Raw genomic sequence first — 26,367 nt, 5'->3', positions numbered from 1 at the left:
TCATGCCCTATGTATGACACCCAGTGCTGATCCCACCCATTTAGCCCATCCCCTCATCAACAACCCCTCCAGCAACCCTCAGTTTGTTCTCTGTATTTAAGAGTCTCTTATGTTTTGTCCCCCTCCTTGTTTTTATATTATTTTTGCTTCCCTTCCCTAATGTTCATCTGTTTTGTACCTTAAATTCCTCACATAAGTGAAGTCGTATATTTGTCTTTCTCTAATTTCACTTAGCATAGTACCCTCTAGTTTCATCCATGTAGTTGTAAATGGCAAGATTTCATTCTTTCTGATGGCTGAGTAATACTCCACTGTATATATATATATCCCACATCTTCTTTATCCATTCATCTGTTGATGGACACGTGGGCTGTTTCCATACTTTGGCTACTGTCGATAGTGCTGCTGTAAACATGGGGGTGCATCTACCCCTTTGAAACAGCACACCTGTATCCCTTGGATAAACAACTAGTAGTGCAACTGCTGGGTCGTAGGGTAGTTCTATTTTTAATTTTTTGAGGAAACTCCATGCTGTTTTCCAGAGTGGCTGCACTAGTTTGCATTCCCACCAGCAGTGCAAAAGAGATCCTCTTTCTCTGCATCCTTGCCAACGTCTGTTGTTGCCTGAGTTGTTAATTTTAGCCGTTCTGACTGGTGTCATCCCCATATCTTTTATGTATGTATGTATGTATGTATGTTACTTCGCTGGCTGGGACACTCAATACAATGTTGATTAGAAGTAGTAACAATAACTATGCTTATCTTCTTCCTGATTTTAAAGAACATGTCCTAATGTCAACATCAAGAATGATGAACTAAGTGTTTTCACTTGATGTTTCATTTTCACCTCCAAACAGAAGTTACATTTTGGCATTTTGGTGCAGGCCATTCCCGCATTTATGTTATGTGTGTAGGTGTGCGTATTTATAATTTATGTTATATATTTATACATTTATAAATATATATATTACTATAAATATTTATATATTTATGTTGATATATATATATAAAACAGCTTTGTGTTTCTATAATAATACCACACTTTTAATTAGCATAATTTTATCACATACTTTAATATTCTATGGAACATTTACTCCTCTTCTTTTTTGCTCTTATAATTTTCCAGGCTATTTCTAAATGTTTATTTGTGCAGATGAACTTTAGAATCATTTTGTTAGTTTCTCTTCTCCTCCAAATCTAATTGGGATTTTGATTGGACTAATCAAATATGTTAAATAATCTCAAGAAACGTTTATACTATTGAGGTTTCATCTATAAAATCTATGTGTGTGGGTTAGTCAAAAGAGTGACTCATTATTGTTTATACTTTCACTGTTAGGACTATATCCCTACTGTCTCCATCTTGTGCAATCCAGGAATGAGAGCTCGTCACTGGAAGCAGATATCAGAAATTGTAGGCTATGACTTGACTCCAGACTCTGGAACTACACTGAGAAAAATTTTAAAATTAAACCTTACACCATACTTGGAAAAATTTGAAGTGATAAGTGCAGGTGCAAGCAAGGTAAATATGAAGATCAACTGAAATACTTTATTTGATGAGTTTGTTAATAAAATAATCACAGTTTTTTTTGGGGGTTGAGTGTATGGTACTGGATAGCAATGGGAGGAGATGGGGGAACCTGACAGAAGACCACTCTTCCCCCTCTCCCCACCCCACAAAGTGTGTGCTTCTATATTACTTCTTTGTCCTGAATCCAGGCTAGAAATGGCTCCTTTGACCTCTTCATGTGTGTGTTGGCATTTGATGTGTCTGCATTCTAGCAGAATAAGTACAGTCTTCCAGGGTTCTTAAAATATACAAAGGCATTTCAGACTATAGACTGCAGAAAGGCCACTTCAGAGAAGGTCCAGCAGCTATTTTATTCTGGTGTCTATTTTAATACTGGCAGCGGTAGTTTTCACAGCAAGTGAATTTTTTAAAACTACACTATTATTCTTTTTTTAATTTAATTTTTATTTTTTTAAATTTACATCCAAATTAGTTAGCATATATAGTGATATAGTTAGCATACAATGATTTCAGGAGTAGATTCCTTAGTGCCCCTTACCCATTTAGCCCATCCCCCCCTCCCATAACTCCTCCAGTAACCCTCAGTTTGTGCTCCATATTTATAAGTCTCTTATGTTTTGTCCCCCTCCCTGTTTTTATATTATTTTTGTTTCCCTTCCCTTATGTTTATCTGCAAAACTACTATATTATTCTTAGGAATTTTTTAATTGTTTAAGAAATCTTTTTAAACCTAAAGACAGTTACAGTGTCACCACAGATTATGTTAAGAGAATTATGTGTAGGGGTGCCTGGGTGGCTCATCGGTTAAGCGTCAGACTTTGGCTCAGGTCATGATCTCACAGTTCGTGGGTTCGAGCCCTGCATCGGGCTCTGTGCTGACAGCTCAGAGCCTGGAGCCTGCTTTGAATTCTGTGTCTCCTTCTGTTTCTACCCTTCCCCCACTCACACTCTGTCTCTCGCTCTCAAAAAATAAATAAAACATTAAAAAATTAAAAAAAAAAAGAATTACTGTGTAATGCACTCATTACTGGATTCACCAGGGAAAAGTTGGTACAGTAAATAAGACCTTCCTTCACTAACTTATTCTTTCTTTTCTCCCTTTTAGGAATTTTCACTAGAGAAAGCCATGCATACAATGATAGGAACCTGGGATGATATTGCTTTTCATATAACTCCATATCGTGATACTGGAGTCTCTATTCTTTCTTCAGTAGATGAGATTCAGACTCTCCTTGATGATCAAATTATAAAAACTCAGACAATGAGAGGCTCACCTTTCATCAAACCATTTGAAAAAGAGATCAAGGTATGTCAAATATGATAGTTTCCGGTTATTTATAAAAGCTATAAGCTTGGGGTGCCCAAGTGGTTCAATCAGTTAAGCATCCAGCTGGATCTCTCAGCTCCAGTCTTGATATCAGGGTTGTGAGTTCAAGTGCTGTGTTGGGCTCTATGCTGGGTATGGAGGCTACTTAAAAAAAAAAAAAAAAACCCAAAAACTGTAATCTTATTACATATATATTACTGTGGAAATAAGTCAGTTTGTGGATAGCTTTGGGTGAAATATAGGAACGGATATTTAAAAATTAATGTGGAACCATATAGAACAGATCTGAAACATTAGCACCCACAAGATATGAGTAGCACCCTCACTTCAACAGTTGTGACAAATGTAAATGTCTCTAGACATTGTCAAATGTCCCTTGAGGTGGAGGGTGAAATAGTCACTAGGTTGATAACCACTGGTATACAGCAGGGTATTACTGGATGCTTTTCAGACTTGGGATGATTCCCTAGAGATTAGGAGTTTAGTGTAAGTAACTGCAGTCATTTCCAATGGTGAGTTCCAATGATTTAGGAAAACTTTGGACTTCCTAAAGTTTTTCTAAGTCCATGTGATTCCCATAAGTGACGTTGAGCTGTTTTGCATTGATTTAAAAATAACAGTGAATTTTATTTATTTATTTATTTATTTATTTATTTATTTATTTATTATTTTTAAATAACAGTGAATTTTAAGTAAATATTCCTTGTTGTAATTTATGGGTTTTCTTTAATGATTGGAATTTAGTACAGTGTGCTTTTCATTAAGGCCTGGGAAGACCGTTTGATTCGAATACAAGAAACGATTGATGAATGGTTAAAAGTACAAGCTCAGTGGCTGTACTTGGAGCCCATTTTTTGTTCTGAGGATATCATGCAACAGATGCCAGAAGAAGGGCGTCAGTTTCAGACAGTAGACAGACATTGGAGAGATATCATGAAGTTTTGTAAAAAAGATCCCAAGGTGAAGTGTTTGTTTTCTCTCTTACAAATAAAGAGGACCTTTCATTTTGGCTATTAAAGAAAGCATTTGTTTTTGTTGTTTTTTTTTTCTGATTACAAAAACAAAACCTGCTCTTTGAATACAAACTGGAAAGTTCAGAAAAATATAAGAAAGCACAAAGCATTAAAATAATTTTACTTTTCAATTCTTATAATAAACTACTTGTAACTCTAGCAGTGGAGCTGACTCACAAATGTACATTTAACTCACTTGACTATGGCACATACTAACTGCTGTTCTTCTCTTGTAAAATGAAATAAGATAGAGAGAGAAAGGAGTAGCAGGGAGAGAGAGAGATAGAGAATGAGTATAGGTGATTCACCTGATATTCCACTTAATGACTCTATATTCTTGGGAGTGATAGGAATAAAGAATCTGCAATTTTGGGATGCCTGGGTGGCTTGGTTGGCTGAACATCTGTCCGACTTTTTTTTTTTTTTAATGTTTATTCAGTTTTGAGAGAGAAAGAGAGACAGAAAGAAAGGTGTTGTGAGCAGGGAAGGGGCAGGGGCAGGGGGACAGAGGATCTGATGCAGGCTCTGAGCTGTGAGCAGTGAGCCTGATGTGGGGCTCAAACTCAACCATGAGGTCATGACTTGAGCCAAAGTTGGAAGCTTAACCGACTGAGCCATGCAGGTGTCCCAAATGTCCAATTCTTGCTGTCAGCTCAGGTCGAGATCCCAGGATCGTGGAATCAAGCCCCGTGTTGGTTTCTATGCTGCAGGGAGCCTGCTTAAGATTCCTATTTCTCTGCTTCCGCCCCTCTCCCCTGCTCACGCACTCTCTCTCTAAAATACTTTTTTTTTAATTAAAAAAAATTTTTCAGTTCTCTCAGTTGACCTCACTTGCTATGTGTCTCTCCTAGTAACTATAGCACCTTGCTGAGTGTGATTCTCATGTTGAAAGACAGACTATGTATTTTTCATGCACATAGTATACATAGTCCATAGGTAAGCATCCACTTTTTTAATCTGGCATTCAACTTAAGAAATAACAATTTGTTTCAATGCTGGGTGAAAATTAGCCATGCTGGACTTCTTGAGAGTCAATAGTACACTGAAATTTATGAGTTTTGAGGATTTTGTCTTACACATTGACTTTAGAACCTTTGTGAAACATGATTTGTTATAGACCAGAAGTCAGTATATTTTTTCTGCAGTGGACCAGATGATAAATATTTTAGACTTTGTGAGACAGGCAGTCTTTTTTGCAAGTACTCAACTCTGCCATTGTAGTAGGGAGAAAGCAGCCTGAGACCATATGTAACTGAATGGATGTGTCTGTGCTACAGTCAACTGTTTCTGGACAGTGACATTTTCACATGCCATGAAATATGATTTTTCTCTTAATTCTTTCAAAATTTTTTAAATTTTAAAACATTTTTTAATGTTTATTTATTTTTGAGAGAAAGAGACAGAGCATGAGTGGGAGAGGGACAGAGAGATAGGGAGACACAGAACTGGAAGCAGGCTCTGGGCTCTGAGTTTTCAGCACAGAGCCCGATGCGGGGCTCAAACTCACAAGCGGTGAGATCATGACCTGAGCCGAAGTCAGGTGCTTAACCACCTGAGCCACCCAGGTGCCCCTCTTTCAACCTTAAAAAAAATTTTTTTTAATGTTCATTTATTTTTTTTTTATTAAAAAAATTTTTTTTCAACGTTTTTTTATTTATTTTTGGGACAGAGAGAGACAGAGCATGAACGGGGGAGGGGCAGAGAGAGAGGGAGACACAGAATCGGAAACAGGCTCCAGGCTCCGAGCCATCAGCCCAGAGCCTGACGCGGGGCTCGAACTCCCGGACCGCGAGATCGTGACCTGGCTGAAGTCGGACGCTTAACCGACTGCGCCACCCAGGCACCCCCATGTTCATTTATTTTTGAGAGAGAGAGAGATAGAGAGAGAGACAGAGTGTGAACAGGCGAGGGGCAGAGACAGAGAGAGACACAGAATCCGAAGCAGGCTCCAGTCTCTGAGCTGTCAGCACAGAGCCCGATGCAGGTCTCAAGCTCAAACTGTGAGATCATGACCTGAGCTGAAGTCGGACACTTAACCAACTGAGCCACCCAGGTGTCCCAATTCTTTCAATCTTTTAAAAGTATAAAAATAATTCTTAGTTCACAGGTCGTACAAAAACTGGCAGAATAGTGTATTCATATATCAAAACATCAAGTTGTATACCTTAACTATATAAAATTTTTATTTGTCAATTATACCTTATAAAGCTGAAAAAAAAAAAAAAAGAAAGAAAGAAAGACACTGGCAGCAGGTTGGATTTAGCCCATGGGATACAATTTGCCAACTCATACTGTAGATTGTTAAGTTTATAGTTGATGGTTATAAATGTAAAAATTAAACCACACACTATCCTAACAGACTTTTCCCACATCATTCAGAACAATATAGGAGAAATAAAAATGTGCATGAGAGTCATAACTTCTCATTTGTAACTTGCGTCCTTGGATAAGAATATTTATGATTTATTGAATTATAATAGTTTTACATTACAAAAAATTTACAATTTTCATAAGCCTTTTGACATTTCTACATTTTTGACATATACTATAGATTAATGCATAGGTCTTATAATTATATCTGGTATGTAAGTGCTGACCTGAACAAATGTGTATCTTTTAGGTCCTTGCTGCTACTTCTTTAACAGGTTTATTGGAAAAATTGCAGAACTGCAATGAACTTTTGGAGAAAATTATGAAAGGGCTCAATGCGTATCTTGAAAAAAAACGGCTTTTCTTCCCTCGGTATGATGGATAATTAATTGTTCTGTAATTAAAATTATTTTCTGATATGTGATGAATTAATTATAACTAAAGCATTTGTATTTGCATGTTTTTCTGTAGTTTTTTCTTCTTATCTAATGATGAAATGTTAGAGATTTTGTCAGAGACCAAAGATCCACTAAGAGTTCAGCCTCATTTAAAAAAATGCTTTGAGGGCATTGCTAAACTGGAATTCCTTCCCAATTTGGACATTAAGGCCATGTATAGCTCTGAAGGGGAGCGAGTGGAACTGATTCAACTTATTTCCACGTCTGCAGCACGAGGTGCTGTGGAAAAGTGGCTCGTTCAAGTGGAAGATTTAATGCTCCGGAGTATTCACGATGTGATCGCTGCAGCCAGGCTGGTATGTTTCCTGAGATTTAATGTACACCATATATTCTGTGAATGCTTTCTTTTTAGGAGGTTTTGAATGTGTGCTGGTAAATTAACACTTACAGTTCTTACTGTGTAAAGCCATTATTTTTTACTCTTTGTTTCTAACATTATTAAGATAATGATATTAGTTAAGAATTGATAACAGTATATAATTAAGTGCTACAAAAGACAATAGGTGTTATGAGAAAGAATAGGCAAGGTATATATAATTTAGAATATGGAGAGGGGGATGTTTCTAGTGATAGGTTCTTGGAGGAAGTGAAATTGAAAGTGAGACCCAAAGTAGGAATTCACCAGATAAAGAGAAAGTAGGAGAACATCTAGGTAGTCTGTATACAGCCCCTGGGATCAAAAAGAACCTCAGATGGGGGTATTAAATGAACTGTCTACTGCTGTTTACACCTAAACAATTACTTAGAAACTGGAAGTGAGATGAACAAACATTAAAAGAGGGTATATAATATTTGAAAAAAATGTAACACCTAAGCACTACATGTAACTTACTTATGCTAATCCAATTAACCTAATCTACTATTAATATTGAATAATAAAATTCAGTATATTTCTGTCTTTAGGACCACAAAGGAACAGTTATGTAGTTAAAAAAAGAAGTTATTTAAAAATTTTTTTTAATGTTTTTATTTATTTTTGAAGGAGAGAGAGAGACAGAGCATGAGCAGGGGAGGGGCAGAGAGAGAGGGAGACAGAATCCAAAGCAGGCTCCAGGCTCTGAGCTGTCAGCACAGGACCTGATGCAGTGCTCAAACCCACGAACCATGAGATCATGACCTGAGCCAAAGTCGGACGCTTAACTGACTGAGCCACCCAGGCATCCCCCAAAAAAGTTATTTTAAAAGGCATTGCAGATTTATAATCCAGTGACTCACTTTATATGAGTGAGGTATCCATTTTCCTTCATGCTATAATGCTCATCTTACTACAATGGCTATTGTATTCAGCTTCAGGGTTCCTGAAGATAAATCTTGACTTTTTCTCCCCCTTTTCCATTTGTGATCCCAAACAGATTAAAACACATAGGAAAAAAAATCAACATTATCCATGAAAGTATTTTCTTTATTAGTACAGAAATATTTTCTCTATGTATCTGGCAATAGCTCATACATTCTTTGAAACTTGTCATTTGTTTTTATTTTTAAACATTCCTAATAAAACACATTTAAGTAATAATATGTTTCTATCCTTATGTTTAACATCATTTTATCTAAGATGGTGTTATTGTATTAAAAATATAGTTTCTGGGGCATCTGGGTGGCTCAATCGGTTAGGCGTCCTACTTCAGCTCGGGTCATGATCTCACAGCTCGTGGATTCGAGCCCTGTTTTGGGCCCTGTGCTGACAGCTCAGAGCCTGGAGCCTGCTTTGGATTCTGTGTCTCCCTGTATCTCTCTGCCCCACCCCTGCTTGCACTCTGTCTCTCTCTCTCAAAATAATAAATATTTAAAAACATTTTTTAAATATAGTTTCCATTAGCATCAACTTCAAATTTTGTTCTGCAGTTATATTTTTTCCATTTATAATTTGAATCTACTATTATCACATGAAGCAGGTTATTGTTTTTAAAGGTTAAACTCTGCCCCACTCCAAATCCATTTTAATGTATTTTGAACATAAAAATATTAAGAGAAATGAGAGCATGCTTTGAACTCAAAAGCACAGATAGTTAAATTATGTATAATTCAACAAATATTTAATTGTTCAAAATATAACTCTAGTCATGTAAGTTTTTAGAAAAGCTATGGATAAATCATACAGGGGTTCTAACTACTAATCCAGTTTCCCACTAGATTGTATAGTCTCCTTTTCAATTATACCTGGCATCAATATATATAATCTATTAGACTTATTTTTTATGGATTAATAAAACCCTTATATTTCATTATAATAGGAGTAGTATGCATTCTATGTAGAAAACTTGACAACTTCTCATAGCAAAGCAACATAAAAATCATAAAGAAATCAATTTCCAGAAGAATCAACAATAAATTCTTCCAGAGACAACTGATTGTTAACATATTAGTGTTCATCTTCCCATTCTTTTATGAATAAACAAATGATTAAAAAACATAATTAATAACAATTTTTCTTTTAGTCGTCTAAAAGTTTTCATGACTATGTGATATTTTAACCTATGAAATGTACCAAATATTTCAGACATTTAGCTTTTTTTCCCCCCCTTCCATTATCTTTAAAGTTAGGAATGCATTTTAATTATTCAGGCTTATCCAGAATCTGCAAGAAGAGACTGGGTTCTAGAGTGGCCTGGACAAGTTGTCCTTTGTGTTTCTCAAATGTTCTGGACTTCTGAGACACAAGAAGTTATAAGTGGTGGGACAGAGGTAAAGCTTTTTTTTTTTTTTTTTTTTTTTAACATAACATCCTTTTCTACTGCTATGTTTCTTAGTTGGCTTATCTATTCTTTGTAACGGCAGTCTTCCCACCAGTTTGTACAGGTAGCATTAAAATTATACAATTCTTTGGGGTGCCTGAGTGGCTCAGTCAGTTAGGCACCCAACTCTTGATTTCAGCTCAGGTCATGACCTCATGGTTCCTGAGTTCAAGCCCCACGTCAGGCTCTGCACTGACAGTGAGAAGCCTGTTTGGGATTCTCTCTCTGGCGCTCCCATGCTTGTGCTCTCTCTCTCTCTCTCTCTCTCTCTCTCAAAATAAATAAATAAACATTGAGAAATTAAATTTACAATTCTTTGAAAATGTGTTCTTAGTGTTTTATGAAGCTTAGGCAAACTCACTCTGTTCTGTAATTAATTTCTGTATTGAAATATATTATGATGTCAAAATTGTTTTGTAAAAGGGTGTGTAAAATACAGGTTTTAGCTACTATATACCATTAGTTTAATTGCTTTTTTATTTTGTAGGCATTAAAGAAGTACTATCAGGAACTCCAGAATCAACTGAATGATATTGTAGCACTGGTAAGGGGAAAACTGTCGAAGCAGACCAGGACTACTCTGGGGGCTTTGGTTACAATTGATGTCCATGCTAGAGACGTGGTCATGGACATGATTGATATGGGTATGTGACTCTTTTCTTTAATATTAAAGGTAAATATTAATAGCTTCTAGAAACAAAGATTTATACTGTACATCTTTTCCTCTCCCCACAAGGTTTGTTTTATGTCATCTTTTCTATAAACTGGAAAACAAATTATTTTAATATTTGCTATTATAAAAAATGATAGAATACCTATTTTTCAAATTATTTTTACATTTCAGGATTGTCTCTTTTACTTTCTTCTTTCTAGGTGTCTCACATGACACAGATTTTCAGTGGCTTGCTCAGCTTCGATATTATTGGGAATATGACAATGCTCGAGTTCGTATCATTAATTGCAATGTAAAATATGCTTATGAATATCTTGGTAATTCACCTCGACTTGTCATTACTCCTCTAACTGACAGGTGTTACAGAACATTGGTATGCACTTAAATTATTTTAATTCATACATTAAAGATTACTTTTTGGTGTGGTGTCATGTTTCCTTGTCCAAATTTAACATGGCTGTCCTCATTTTATTCTTTTATCTGTAATAGTTGAATAGAGCTATCCCTTCCTAATCCCAATTCCCTTTATGTGAAACTATAGCAATGAATATTTACTTCTGGGTGCTTTTGTAGAACACAAGAGTGTTTGGATTCTAATGTTTGAAAATCATGAGTCATTACCATTCGGGATAATTAGAAAAAGAAGGTATTAGAGATTTAAAGAGAAAACTGGAGCTTCAGGGAATGGATTTGGTTTTTGTGAGACTCCTGGGAGACATGACAGGAAGATGAATAAAGGCCATCTGGGCCTTAGAACTCCAAGTTAGTTCTTTTTTTTTTTTTTTTAATTTTTATTTATTTTTGAGAGAGAGAGAGAGAGAGAGAGAGAGAGTGAGCAGGGGAGGGGCACAGAGAGAGGGAGACACAGAATGTGAAGCAGGCTCCAGGCTCTGAGCTGTCAGCACAGAGCCTGACGTGGGGCTTGAACCCATGAACCATGAGATCATGACCTGAGCTGAAGTCAGAAGCTTAACCGACTGAGCCATCCAGGCGCCCCCCGTCCCCCTCCCCCTGCTTTTTTAAATGTTTATTTAGTTTTGAGAGTGAGACACAGCATGAGTGGGGAAGGAGCGGAGAGGGCGGGGTGGGGGTGGGGGTGGGGGTGGCACACAGAATCCTAGGCAGGCTCCAGGCTCTGAGCTGTCAGCACCGAGCCGGACACGGGGCTCAAGTTCACCAACCACAAGATCATGAAGTGAGCCAAAGTTGGACGCTTACCCGACTGAGCTACCCAGGCACCCCTAAAGAGTTAGGTGTGTTGAATAGGAGGGAGAGAGCTGAAATGTAGGGGGTGGTGATAAGGTCTGTGCTTGTTGAGAAGCTTTGGAAGATGAAGTTAGGACTATAAAAAATCCCAAACACCTTGGAATAAGGTTGCTGTGTAAAATACAGGATTCTCAGGTAAATTTGAATTTCAAATAATTTCTTAGTATAAGTGTGTTCCAAATATCATACAGGACATACTTCCACTAAAAAATTATTCATTGTTTATCTGAAATTCAAATTTAACTGGGAATTCTGTATTTTTATTTGCTAAGTCCGGCAACCCTACCTGGAAATTGAGGAGAAGCATCAAGAAACACCAATCCACCTGTGCTGAGTAAGTGAAATTAAAGTATCTTTGACTGAGTTCTCTAGAAGCAGAGATGAAATGGGGGATTCTTGGGTAAATGATTTACTAGGGAATGCTTTCAGTAAAAGCCTGTAGGGAAGTGAGGAAAACAGGGAAAAGTAAAGATGTAGTTTTAACAGATGTACAGATTTAGCCTGATCTCAGGGGGAGCTTTGGAGCATGGATGGCATTATGGGGGTACCCCTCTTTAAGGCAAGGGGCCTGGCTTTTATATCTCCTTATGGCCCTTGGCTATCAGTCACCCCTGGGGTTAGGGGTATGAAAATTAAGAAAGGCAAACCTCACTAAAATGGAGTTGGGAGGCCATGAAGGAGAAGCTCTCAAGCCCTACTACCTACCGTTCATCATCAATTGCAAAACCAACAGGAGGAGATGTACTTTACATTCCTGACAGGAAGAAACATGTACTTGATTACCCCAGCAGGAATAAGGATTTTGTTCTTGTCTGGCAAGATCCCAGCCATTGAGAAACAGTCACAACTCAGCCAATGAAAAGCCACTACACTTGGAACTCCCAGTTTCCTCCAATGGACTTCTTGTTTATAGTGGCCCCTCCCAAAGCCCCCCTTTCCTCTATAAAAGAGCATTCCTCTCCTCTGTTTCCTAGAGTTGCCTGTGGTTTTGCAGCAGTTTGTGTGTCAAGAATTGCAATTGTCTGCTGTTTCCATGTAAACCCATTTTTTTTTTTTTTTTTTTTTTTTTTTTTTTTTTTTTTTTGCTGGTAAACTGACAGGTTTACTTTGAAAGGTAAAGCTTTCAGGTGAGGAAGCTTTCAGGTATTTGCAGATAAGGTAGCTCCTATTAGTCAAGGGCAATTTTCAGGAGAAAAGGACAGTTGTGAGCTATTTGTAGCTGATTCAGCAATTGGAAGATAGAGGCAATGGCTGGTAAAGGCTGCCAATGCAGCTGTGATACAATATTTCACCAAACCACCTATTTTCTTGGAAAGCTGCCTGAGGGCAGGGACCATGTCTGTCTTGGTTTCTACTCTAGTAGTGAACAGGTACATGGTCAATCCCTAAATATTTGTTGTGTAAATGAATCTCAATCTTCTGTGTCCTATGTGGGACCTTGGTGAAATCAGAAGCTGTGAATATTTGTGGAAGCTCACAGCTTCTAGTTGTAAGATCAGAATCCCATTAAACTTGTATATAATGTTAGACATTGAAAGATTTGTAAGCATTTTCTTGAAATAATGAAGGAAAAACCCGAGGTTTCCAGCAATCAAGTTAATGGGCATTAACGGTATAGCATTTATTACAAACTTAAGGTGGGTAAAATATTAATATAGCCTTTAATAAAAAATTTTATTTTTATTTTATTATTAAATTATTAATTTTTAAAAAATGTTTATTTTTGAGAGAGAGAGAGAGAGAGAGAGAGTGCAAGCTGGGGAGGGGCAGAGAGAGAGGGAACACAGAATCTGAAGCAGGCTCCAGGCTGTGAGCTATCAGCACAGAGCCCGATGTCGGGCTTGGACTCATGGACTGCGAGATCATGACCTGAGCCAAAGTCAGATGCTTAACCAACCGAGACACCCAGGAACCCCTTAAATTATTTTTTAATAGATCTTTCTTTTTAGAGAAGTTTCAGTTTCATAGCAAAATTAGTACAGCAAAAGAAAGTACAGAGAGTTCCCACATATCCCTTACCTCCTCATATGTACAGCTTTAGTCCTTTAACCCTATTTTTTTTTAAAGGAGTTAAATTTTACAAACTCTTATACTAGTTTTCTTGAAATAAACCCCATAGTTGGAGTTGGCTATAATTTATATGCTTCTAAAAATTTCCAACCATTGTTCTAGTCCTTTTGGGGAAGAATTCAGGAAGAATTCAGTTACTGCTGATATTGTTCTTAAGGGGCTTACAGACTAATTGGGAGAAAAAAACCAATGTACAAAATTAATGTAAGGCAAGGTAGACAGTGATCCTACTGGTAAGAGAAGTACAAAACAGTGTTGTAGGAATGGAGAAAATGGAGAACATGCCAAGAATGAAATGCCATAGCCAGGGTGAATTATAGACAAAGTTATATGATAGGTATTGTGTCTCTTCCAATTGATGGGCTCCCATTTACAACACTCATTTTCAGGTGTTGACTTTTGGCAGCTAGCCATGGAGATTGTTATTAATGATCTCCACAACAATCTCTAGTTAAACCTTTCTGACCAAATGTTAATACCTCAAGGCTAGATTCTTTTTGTTTTTAAAGGCAAATGGGATACCCATGACATACTGTAATACAAGGAGATTTTGATACATTTTTACTTTTTCTGGAACTGCTTTTTCCTTATGCAGCTGAAAAATTGCATAGTAAAAATTAACTGAACAGTATGATTGTATTAGTGCCTCTTTGAAGCTACACAAATAAGACTCAATCCATTTTCTAAGCAATCGTCTATTATATAGTTATTTTTTTTTGTCCAGTTATGCAAGGATTTCTTTCAAAATGTATGTTCCTTTTCAGATAGGTGCCTTCTATTTAAACCTTGGAGGAGCTCCAGAGGGGCCAGCAGGCACAGGAAAAACTGAAACTACCAAGGACTTGGCTAAAGCTCTTGCTGTCCAATGTGTGGTGTTCAACTGTTCAGATGGGCTAGATTATCTAGCCATGGGAAAGGTAAAGTTTCATATTAAATGTTACAAATCTATAGCTATGTCCAACTGGATAATCTGAACATTTAAACATTATGTGAATATGGTTTATGCATTGCTTGAACTTCAGTTATAGAGGTAAACACATTCTTTTTTTTTTAAAAGGGTTTTATTTATTTATTTATTTATTTTTAGAAAAATAAAAATTGTGACCAGTAAATTTTTAAAAATAATTAATTAATTAATTTTTAAATTTACATCCAAGTTACCATATAGCACAACAATGAATTCAGGAGTAGATTCCAGGGATTCATCCTCTATGTATAACACCCAGTGCTCATCCCAAGTGTCTTCCTTAAAGTTCCTTACCCATTTAGCCCATCGCCCCTCCCACAAACCCCTCTGCCCTCTATAAGACATTCTTTTTATCCGAAGGGATTATTAGTCTTCATTTTCAGTTTTGACTTAAAAGATTAAATATTTGTTTAACAGATGATGCCCCGTCATATGAAAACTCATCTCCTTTATTCTTGTCCTTAGTTTTTTAAAGGATTGGCTTCTTCTGGTGCTTGGGCTTGCTTTGATGAATTTAATCGAATTGAGTTGGAAGTGTTGTCAGTGGTAGCTCAACAGATCCTTTGCATTCAGAGAGCCATTCAACAGAAACTGGATGTGTTTATTTTTGAAGGGACAGAACTTAAGCTCAATCCAAACTGTTTTGTAGCTATCACGATGAATCCTGGCTATGCAGGACGTTCTGAATTGCCAGACAATCTTAAGGTAATATTTTATAAGAATATAAATTTGTTAATCAAAAATAACAGCATAATCCACTCAAAATGGTGTGATTTTCCCACATGTATTTGTAAATCTCCCCTTTGCCTCTTACAATAACTGTAAGGTAAACCTCTAAAAACATTTTTTGGGTGTCTAACACATATTAAAGTATGTGAAACCATTAGAACACTACTGAGAAAAAAAAAACCACAGAGATAGTGAAATCTTGCTGCATTGGGGGAATAAATGTGAATGTCACTGCATTCTGTTGGGGTGCTTGTGCTCATCTTTTAAAAAAATGGTTTCCTTTAAAAATAATATATTTCGTTCATTATATACTTCAGGTTCTTTTTAGAACAGTGGCTATGATGGTTCCAAACTATGCCCTCATAGCAGAAATCTCCCTCTACTCCTATGGATTTTTGAATGCGAAACCTCTGTCCGTGAAGATCGTGATGACCTACAGGCTTTGCTCAGAGCAGCTCTCCTCACAGTTTCATTACGACTATGGAATGCGAGCAGTAAAAGCGGTTTTAGTGGCTGCTGGAAACCTTAAACTAAAATTTCCAAATGAAAATGAAGATATACTTGTAAGTATTAAATATATACACCGTGAAAGCTTCAGTAGAAGATCTTTTTTTGTTTTGTTTTGTTTTGATTTTAGGAAGGTTGATCTGGAGCTATAAATAGGCAAATAAGAAAGTTGTTGCTTTGAGCTTTTTTTTTTAATTAAAAAAAAATTTATTTATTTTTGAGACAGAGAGAGACAGAGCATGAACGGGGGAGGGTCAGAGAGAGAGGGAGACACAGAATCGGAAACAGGCTCCAGGCTCTGAGCTGTCAGCACAGAGCCCGACGCAGGCTCGAACTCATGGACTGTGAGATCATGACCTGAGCCAAAGTTGGACACTTAACCGACTGAGCTACCCAGGTGCCCCTGCTTTGAGGCTTTTTATGTGAGGTTGAAATAATAGTTTGGGGTTATGTTATTCATTATACTTTATATGAATATAAAGTTGGTGTTTTAGTAGGGGGATTCCATAGAAGAATGTGAAAGGAACTTCGACTTTTGGTGGTGGGGAGGGTGAGGAATAAGGACAATTAATTTCTATTGCACTATTTGGATGATTTTAGCTTCTTCGATCAATTAAGGATGTAAATGAACCGAAGTTTCTATCACATGATGTCCCCTTATTTAATGGAATAACTAGTGATCTGTTTCCTGGTATTAAACTTCCTGAAGCTGACTATCATGTAAGTAAACCTGTGAGAATGACTTATTTTGCAAATAAATTTATCTGATCACTCAGTCATTTCCAAAGTTTCAAATAAGTGAAATTATTCTATTTGGAGGATAAACCCCTACTTTGGCCACTTTCATCAATGAAAATGAATAAAATTTAGTGTCTTCTGTTGTATGATACCAATGTCAATAAGATTCAGATCAAAGATAATGTTCTTTCTAAGAGAAGGAGTACTCTTTGATTTCCTATCTTGTGATTTATAATAAGTCTACAATGTATACTATAATGCTATTGTGTACTTTGGCAGGTAGAAAAGATGGGAAACTGCAAGTGGCAAAACATCCTGTAGTTAACATAAGGATTTTTCAAATTTAAGTAATAGGCTGACATTTTTTTTTTTTTAAGATTTTATTTTTAAGTAATGTCTACCTGCCACATGGGGCTCACACTCACAACCCTGAGATCAAGAGTTGCATGCTCCACTGACTGAGACAGTCAGGTGCCCCCTGACTTTTTTTATTTTTAAAGTAGGGGCTCCTGGGTGGCTCAGTGGGTTGAGCGTCTGACTTTGGCTCAAGTCATGGTCTTGCGGTTCGTGAGTTTGGGCCCCACGTCGGGCTCTGTGCTAACAAACAGCTCAGAGCCTGGAGCCTCCTTCGGATTCTGTGTCTCTCTCTCTCTCCCTCCCCCTCCCCTGCTCATGCTCAGCTTCTGTCTCTCAAAAATAAGTAAATGTTAAAAAAAAATTAAAGGAAACAAACCATGTGTATTTCCAATTTCTTCTAAATTATAGACATTATAATGTACATATATATACATATGTATACACATAAGAAGTGTCTGCTATTTAACAGCTATTATTATGGAAAATCAAGATACAAATTTTTAATTAAGTTTTTAGATTCCAGAATGGTTAGCTTATAGTATAATATTAGTGTACAATATAGTGATTCAACAGTTTTACATATCACTCAGTGCCCATCATGATAAGCGTACTCTTTAACCCCCATCACCTATTTCACCCACCTCCCCTCTGGTAACTTTTCATTTGTTCTCTAGAGTCTGTTTCTTGTTTGTTTTTTCTCTCTCTTTCTTTTTGCCCTTGTTCATTTATTTCTTAAATTCCACATATGAGTGTAACCATAAGGTATTATTTGGCTTTCTCTGACTGATTTATTTCACTTAGCATTATACTCTCTAGCTCCATCCATGTTGTTGCAAATGGCAAGATTTCATTCCTTTTTATGGCTGAGTAATATTCCATTGTGTGTATACACCACACCTTTATCCATTCCTCTATCTGTGGACATTTGGGCTGCTTCCATAATTTGGCTGTCATTAATACTGCAATAAAAATAGGGGTGCATATATCCCTTTGAGTTAATGTTTTTGTATTCTTTGAGCAAATACCCCAAAGTGCAATTGCTAGATTATAGGGTAACTCAATTTTTAACTTTTTGAGGAAACTCCATAGTGTTTTCCAGAGCGGCTGCACCAGTTTGCATTCCCACCAACAATACAAGACGGTTCCTTTTCTCCACATCTTTGCCAATACTTGTTATTTTTTCTGTTGTTTTTTTTTAAATTTTTTTTTCAACGTTTATTTATTTTTGCGACAGAGAGAGACAGAGCATGAACGGGGGAGGGGCAGAGAGAGAGGGAGACACAGAATCCGAAACAGGCTCCAGGCTCTGAGCCATCAGCCCAGAGCCTGACGCGGGGCTCGAACTCCCGGACTGCGAGATCGTGACCTGGCTGAAGTCGGACGCTTAACCGACTGCGCCACCCAGGCGCCCCAGTCTTCTGTTTTTGATTTTAGTCATTCCAATAGGTCTGAGGTGATATCTCACTGTAGTTTTGATTTGTATTTCCCTGATGAGTGATGTTGAGCATCTTTTCATGTGTCTGTTGGCCATCTGGATGTCTTCTTTGGAGAAATGTCTATTCATGTCTTCTGCCCCTTTCTTCACTGGATTATTTGTGTTTTGGGTGTTGAGTTTTGTAGTGCTTTATATATTTTGGATACTAATCCTTTGCAAATATCTCCACCCATTCAGTAGGTTGCCTTTTGGTTTTGTTGATTGTTTCCTGTGTTGTGCTTTTTATTTTGAAGATTTCCCAATAGTTTATTTTTGCTTTTATTGCCCTTGCCTCAGACATATCTAGAAAAATGTCACTTTGGCTGATGTGAGACATTATTGCCTGTGCTCTTCTCTGGGATTTTTATGTTTCAGGTCTCACATTTAGGTCTTTAATTCATTTTGAGTTTATTTTTGGGTGTGGTGTAAGAAAGTGGCATGGTTTCATTCTTTTGCAGGTAGCTGTCCAGTTTTCCCAGCATCATTTGTTGAAGATACTTTTTCCTATTGCATACCTTTGCCTCCTTTGTTGAAGGACATTAATCACCTATATAATTATGGGTTTACTTTGGGGTTTTCTGTTTTGTTCCATTGATCTATATGTCTATTTTTGTGCCAAAATCAAAATAAAATTTAAAATTACAAACAAAACAATCTTAATGAGATAGAGGATGTGTGGCTGAAATTAAATGTCACTTTATGTCAATTTAAATGATAAAATGTATAGTGAAGACTTTTTGAGTTCAGCATATATAAACTACCTTTTACCATTTGATGATTCAATTCTTCAACCCCCTCTTCCTATTGATATTACTATAAAAGTTTCAATTTGCTTGAGCTATTATATCATTAAGGCGTCACTTGGTTTAAAGGCATCATTTACTTTTTTAGCCTTTTTATTTTAAACCTTCAAACTCAAATACTAATCTACATTCTATGGCAATATCAGATTAATATGATTCTAGGGTGTTTTCCAAAGCCAACAACCAATTCTCTTTCTCTGGACACCAACTGGTTGTTCAACAGTTCAATTCTGACACTAGCTACCTGGTCAGACTCCACAGATTAAGGGCTCTGTCCTACAAGACTTCCCCTCACTTCAGACAGTCTTGAGTCTCTGGTCACCTGTACTGCTGACTGGCTGGACTTTCCACTACCTCCCCACCCAGCTTTGATAATTTGTTAGAACAGCTCTCAGAACTCAGGAACACAGTTTATTATTAATGTTTACTGGTTTATTATAAAGGATACAACTCAGGGGGGGTGCCTGGTTGGCTCAGGCAGTTAACCATGTGAGTCTTGGTCTCAGGATTGTGAGTTCAAGCCCCATGTTGGGTGTGGAAGCTACTTTAAAAAGTGGGGAGGGGTGCCTGAGTGGCTCAGTTGGCTAAGGGTCTGACTCTTGATTTTCAACTCAGGTCTTTGTTGCAGCAATTTTCACCTCAGTACCCCGGATTCATTGTCTCGCTGCTTCAAAGAATGAAGAGGTGGACGCAGAATAAAATGAGCAGCAGGCAAAAGTTTATTAGAGTATAAGATCAGAAAGTAAGAATAGTATGAAAGCTCTCATTACAGAGAGGGGGCATTTGAAAGTGAAGGCTTGTGGACTGTAGGCAAGGGACTTAGTTTTATAGGGTTTTGGTCAGCTCCTTATCTCCCCCCTTGTCCCTTCTTAGGTCTTACCCTTATTAGCTAGGTAACTCTAAATGTCTAGTCATTCCTTTTCAATTGGCTGGTTTCCATTGTATGAGGGATGGTCTATGGCCAAACCAGTTCCTTGTGGGCCTTGCGTTTTATAGTCTGCTACTAACTTTTAGTTAGTTATTTTGTCACATTCCTGAGGGAAACATGTGAGGGGTAGTAGGTGCTCTCGTTAAATTCGTAAGAGGAACCCTAGAACCTTACCCCTGAAGGAGTTTGCTCATGGTCAGACGTTCCCAGCATTGTTTTAAAATAATGTGTTTTGGGGACGCCTGGGTGGCTCATTGGTTGGGCTTCTGGCTTCAGCTCAGGTCATGATCTCACAGTTCGTGGGTTTGAGCCCTGTGTTGGGCTCTGTGCTGACAGCTCAGAGCCTGGAACCTGCTTCAGATTCTGTGTCTCCCCCTCTCTCTGCCCCTCTCCCCCTTCTTCTCTGTCTCTTAAAAATAAATGTTAAAAAAATTAAAACTATGTTTTACCCATCCAGGGACCCCAGGTCCTAACCTTTCTCTCTCTGCCTATTTTACCCTATCTTTTCCTATCATATAATGATCCCAGGGTCGTGCCTGCATCGAGCTCTGCTCTGAGCAGGGGGGAGCCTGCTTAAGATTCTCTCTCTCTCTCTCTCTCTCTCTCTCTCTCTGTCTCTCTCTCTGCTCTTCTTCCCCAGTCTAGTACTCTCTTTCTCTCTTAAAAAGAAAAAAAGATATAAAGGATACAATTCAGGAAGGACCAAATGGAAGAGATGTATAGATACGGTGATATAGTGGGTGGCAGCAAGCTTCAAGGTATGTCATTCTCCCTGCATTTTGGTGTGCCACCAAACCAGAAGCTCTCTGAATCTCATTGTGTCAGAGTTTTTACAGAGCTCAATCTTCCACCCTGTCCCTCCCTCCCCACCACCCAATGCCTTCACCAAAGGCTGAAAGTTCCAACCCTCTAATCACTGGGTCTTTCTTGTCACCAGTCCCATCCCGAGACTATCTCAGGTCCCCACTCTAAGTCACTTCATCAGCATAAACTTGGATGTGATTGACAAGGGCTCATTAAGAATAATGAAGACACTCCTATCACTCATGAAATTTTCAGGGTTATAGGAGCTCTGTGCCAGGAACTGGGAATAAAGACCATATATATTGTTATATTATACTACGGGTAATAAACAAGATGATTCAGGGTATGCTAATATTATTTTTAAAAATCAGAATAAAAATACAAAAACTGTAACATTGTCATGGAAAATTCCTGTACTTCTATGAATATAGCAACAAATCCATGGACCTACAGCTTTCAGCTTGAAAAATACTACTAAGAGTCAGTGCTGGGAGGTGTGTGGCCAAGTGGCTCAGTGCACCTACAGATGAGCCAAGGGGCCCAGGGCCAAAGGGAAAAACAAAAGCAAAAACAAAAACAAAAAAACTCGAAACTATGTCATACTGCTTTTTAATATGTATAATATTCCTTTATTTTTCCTTTACTGACTTCTTTTGGGTTTCAGATAATGTCTATTTCTCCATTATTCTTCTCTGTTGAATTTTTAGTTTTACTTCAGTGGTTACTCCACAGGATATAATATACATCCTTGAATTATTACAGTTTACCTTAGGTTTGTATTTTACCATTTCAGAAACAATATAAAAACTTTATTCTTTATTTTTTTACAGTTTATTTATTTTTGAGAGAGCGTGCACACACACCAGCAGGGGAGGAGCAAGGAGAGAGGACATTATTTTAATGTTCTTGTCTACTAATTATGACATCTGGGTGATCTGGGAGTTTATTTTCTATTTTTTTCCTCTTGATCTTCAGCTATTCTCTCTCATGACTTGTAAAGTTTGATTTTATGTTAAAAACCATGTATAAAATAATTGTAGAGACTAAAGCGGTATGGTGTTTTGTAGAAAAACTATGTTTATCCTTTGTTAGATAGCTAGAGTGAGTGGTGATCAATTCAGTTGAGAATTGACCCAAGCCACAGTTTTATTGCAACATTATCAAGCTTTAGTTTACCTCTAGTTTCAAAAGTCTATAAATTTTTTTTGAATGTTTATTTATTTTTGTAGGAGAGAGAGACAGAACGTGAGCAGGGGAGGAGCAGAGAGAAAGGGAGACACAGAATCTGAAGCAGGCTCCAGGCTCTGAGCTGTCAGCACAGAGCCCTATATGGGGCTCAAACTCACAAACCGTGAGATCAATGACCCGAGCTGACGTCAGACGCTTAACCGACTGAGCCACCCAGGCACCCCTCAAAAGTCTTTAGAGTGAGAATTGTCCTACTGTATTAAAGGGCCCTCCCTCAGCAGCATTTTGAGATATGGCAGGCCCAATCCAATGCCCACCTCTGTTCATACCTAGAAAAATCCTCCCACAGGCTGAATTAGCTGTTCATTTGTGCTCACCTAGAAAGGCTTATCCTTTTCTGAACTTTAGTTCCATTAGACATATTTGTATCCAAAGCACTCCTGTATTTTTAAATTTTTTTGATTTTTTTAAACTGTTTATTTCTAGTTACGACAGTGTGAAGGATTGTTTGGCATGTCCTTCTGTATCCTAACCAAAGGTGAAATTCTCGAAAACCCTATTAAAAGGAGTTGTTTCTAGGGCTCCTGGGTAGCTCAGTAGGTTGAGCGTCTGACTTTGGCTCAGGTCATGATCTTGCGGTCTGCAAGTTTGAGCCCCACAACGCACTCTGCGCTGACAGCTTGGAACCTGGAGCCTGCTTCAGATTCTGTGTCTCCCTCTCTCTCTTCCCTTCCCCTGCTCATGCTCTGTCTCTCTCAAAAATAAATGAACATTAAAAGTTTTTAAAAATAAAAATAAAAGGAGTTGTTTCCATGCAGCCTGCACCCAGTGCTATGGTGCTATGATCATTAACTTAAAATAGGGAATAATAATATTTTTAAAGTAGTTTAATTCTATTTGTTCTTCCTTTTAATTAAAACATTCAGCTTTAAAAATAAAACTTTAAGAAATAATTTATCAATATAAAAAGATACAATTTTTTATTTTAAAATGAAAAGTCTACATTTATAAGACATGGATATTATTTGTAATACCATTTTATAAGAATTTATTCCATTTTTCTTTTACTTTAGGAATTTTTGGAATGTGCTCATGAAGCCTGCAAAGTACATAATCTTCAGCCAGTTAAATTTTTTCTTGAAAAAATGATTCAGACATATGAAATGATGATTGTTAGACATGGGTAAGATTATAGATTATCATTGTCTGCCATGGTTAGATGCTGTTTTCAAATTAAACTATTAAAACAACTACAATTTGTTAACTAAAAGATTCAGCCACTCAGGTAGGCTAAGAGACAAAGAGCCCCATCCTTCATTTCCCATCCCTTAAAAACAAAGGTTTATTTCTGTCTCATGCTGCCCATCCAACATGGATTGATTGGCAAGGCGTCCTCATTCAGTGATGTAGCACTAATGACCACCACAATTTGCCCTTTTGGTCATCAAATGTGTTATTTACTCTCCTTCGTGCACATAAAACACACTCTTCCCTTCGCAGGAATACAATTTAAAAGTTCTAGTCAATGAACCATACTCAAAGTTCAGGCTCTCTAGGTGATGCATGATGGTTTCTATATCAGATTTGGAAGTTGTTCCTCATGATCCAAAGACCTACAAAGTAGAAAGACAAGTTATCTGCCCTCCACACACCAGTCTTTATTATAATAGTGGGCTTCCCAGAACAGGTTATTGGAGCAAACACTACCAGCCAGAAGTTGAAGAACTGGAGACAGTTCAGCAATTGTGGGTAGCAGTCCTGAAACCCAGCTGGGCATGTGAGGAGCCCCAGTTCCAGAGATACATTGACTATGAAACTGATCATTTAAACCTCAGATTCTTTCACTTGTAGAGGGCTTTCCAAGGAGTCATAATCATTTGATATACATGCTTTATTATATAGGGTGTCATTAAAGTGGCTGTGGACATTTTGCATCAGTAGTTACATATATAATTTTTTCCTTGGAGAGCCCACTCCACTAACTGTATAAACTTTAGATCCCCTAAAACCTGGATCTACTTTTGCATGGTTTTGCTCCCTGGAAGGGTCTTTCCTGTTAATTGTTCTCTGTGGACCTTGGTTCAACTTTCTTGAGAGAGCTTTCCATCTTCATTTTTTTCCCTGTAAAGTCACATGTAAAGTAGACAATAGAGAATATGTCTTTGGGAGCTGAGAAATGTTTTTAGCCTGCTTCCTGCCTATAGAAAGTTGAGGTCTCAAAAGTTATGATTTTTTTTAAAGGCAGGATAAAAAAAATTAAACAGCTTCACATTGTGTAAATTTTCAAATGTAGACAAAAATAGATGGAATTGAAAAACTAAAAAAAAAAATACAGGAACTAATACAATCAACCCTTATGCATCTAATACGTGAGGATCATTTTTAAATCTTGAACATTCACATGTTTTAGTCTAGACTCATGGTTTGTCAGTAAACTCCCTCAAAAACTTGATAAACTTATTTGATTCCAGGCAGCTCTATGTGCCAGTAGCTACAACTATAGTCCTTACTAAGTCATACCTTTATAAATTTCCTTGCAGTATCATTGAATTGATCAGGCTTAATTGGGAAGGCCACGAACTTAATCTATTTTTCCTGAATTATTTTATCCTCCTGAAATGATTACTGGGAACTATATTAATCTTTCATAGATTTTAATAAAGTGATACAATGGCCCTACCCTTAATGTGATCCTTGTTGCCAGGCTGAGTAGATTTTTGTTGTTCAAAGGCTTTCTCAAATTATCTTTATTTGCCAGTTGGGAATAAGAATAAGTTGCTTATAGGTTCCTGAATTTCTGGACTCCCTCTGTTCTTTCATTCCAACTTTCAAACTGGCTATTTTTTTTCTGGGCTCATTTCTCTCCTGTAGTTCTTTGTTAAATGCAGCCATCAGCTGCCATCATATATTAATAATCATCTGTTTACTACCCTTTTTCCTAAAATGACAATTTTGTTATGTATATTATCTGTATTCCAAGTTATCTCAACGAACAAATTTGCCAAATGTTTCATCATTGCCTAACATTAATTGCCAATCTTTTTTTAGCCTGTAATAATGGTTAATTTGCCACCAACAACATGGCCTCTAAGTCATTACCACATATTTAAGTCTTAAGAATACTTTACCCCCTTCTGGGAACTAATTTCTCTCCAGTAAGGATGGGCTAGATTATTCTTTAGAAACGATCAGTCACTAAAACCCAAATCTTAGTGACTTAAACAAACAAACAAACAAACAAAGGTTTATTTCCCATTCATGCTGTGTCCACTCCAGGTTAACAAGAAGTATCTGCTGCTCATAATTACTCAGGGTCTCAGGCTATTGGAGCATCCACCATCTCAACGTGATGGTCACAGCTGTGCTAGAGGGAAAAGTCCTGTAAGAAGAGAGCTCTGTAGGCTCCGTTGCAGGCAATGATCTATACCCTGCTAGGAAGTAACACCCGTGTTTCCACTTGGTACTCATTAGTCACCTAGTATTTCAACAAGAGGGCGAGGAATCCTACTATGTGCTGGGAGAGAGGAGATTCAGAAGTATTTGGCAAAAACCAAAAAGTTATTACCATAGTAAGTAAAGACTTCAGGAAGGGCAATCTTTCCCATTTCTCTTCTTGGGAGGCCCAAAGTCTTTATTTTACTTTATTTTTTTAATTTTAAGAGTGTATAATTAAGTTTTCATTTTCATTTGGACATTTTTTTATTCTCTTTTGTAGGTAGTGGTATTAATGAAGAGAATCTTAGAAATCAACCAGTTCAGAAGTTAAATGTATTCTCGTGTCTGAGAAAAATTAATAGAATTTCAAAAATTATAAATACCAGTAAAACAGGAAAATAATTTACCATTATTTTTTAGAATCATATTGTATAATTCTTTTCTTTTGTAGTTTTATGTTGGTAGGAGAGCCTTTTGCTGCTAAGACAACAGTTCTGCATATGCTGGCTGATACTCTAACTCTTATGAATGAACGTGGCTATGGAGAGGAAGAAAAGGTTATTTATAGGACTGTAAACCCCAAATCCATTACTATGGGTCAACTTTTTGGACAGTTTGACCCAGTGTCTCATGAGGTAATCTACAGTATAAATATTCTCTTATTGACAGTGTGCTTTAAACCACGAAATTTGAAATGTTTTTATATGATCACTTTATAGTCTTATAAAGAAAGCTTCCCAACTCTCTTTTTCTTCCCCAGTGGACTGATGGTATTGTGGCCAACACTTTTAGAGAATTTGCCTTATCAGAAACACCTGACCGGAAATGGGTTGTATTCGATGGTCCCATTGACACTTTGTGGATAGAGAGCATGAACACAGTATTGGATGATAATAAAAAGGTAAATCCTCCTGATTAAAAGCAAAACTGATATACAATATGAATATACCAAACACTACTGAGCTGTAAACTTAAGAAGGGTTAAAATGGT

At 37.2% G+C, this 26,367-nt stretch overlaps 1 protein-coding gene across 1 annotated transcript in view; it reads left to right on the top strand.

Moving 5' to 3' along the window:
- DNAH12 (dynein axonemal heavy chain 12) overlaps nt 1-26,367 on the top strand; it is a 219,686-nt gene that overhangs the window by 57,988 nt on the left and 135,331 nt on the right. The window contains exons 18-32 of the mRNA XM_043587710.1: nt 1,340-1,525; nt 2,640-2,840; nt 3,627-3,821; nt 6,495-6,616; nt 6,716-6,998; nt 9,268-9,387; nt 9,925-10,081; nt 10,311-10,483; nt 14,211-14,363; nt 14,879-15,118; nt 15,460-15,705; nt 16,250-16,369; nt 23,015-23,124; nt 25,828-26,011; nt 26,137-26,277. Of these exons, the coding sequence (XP_043443645.1) occupies nt 1,340-1,525; nt 2,640-2,840; nt 3,627-3,821; nt 6,495-6,616; nt 6,716-6,998; nt 9,268-9,387; nt 9,925-10,081; nt 10,311-10,483; nt 14,211-14,363; nt 14,879-15,118; nt 15,460-15,705; nt 16,250-16,369; nt 23,015-23,124; nt 25,828-26,011; nt 26,137-26,277 (2,631 nt within the window). The remainder of the gene's footprint in view (nt 1-1,339; nt 1,526-2,639; nt 2,841-3,626; nt 3,822-6,494; nt 6,617-6,715; nt 6,999-9,267; nt 9,388-9,924; nt 10,082-10,310; nt 10,484-14,210; nt 14,364-14,878; nt 15,119-15,459; nt 15,706-16,249; nt 16,370-23,014; nt 23,125-25,827; nt 26,012-26,136; nt 26,278-26,367) is intronic.

This window comes from Prionailurus bengalensis, chromosome A2 (genome assembly GCF_016509475.1).
Source record: "Prionailurus bengalensis isolate Pbe53 chromosome A2, Fcat_Pben_1.1_paternal_pri, whole genome shotgun sequence".
Lineage (NCBI taxonomy): Eukaryota > Metazoa > Chordata > Mammalia > Carnivora > Felidae > Prionailurus > Prionailurus bengalensis.
The sequence above is the reverse complement of the archived record's forward strand: the minus strand, read 5'-3'. Positions and strand labels throughout refer to the sequence as shown.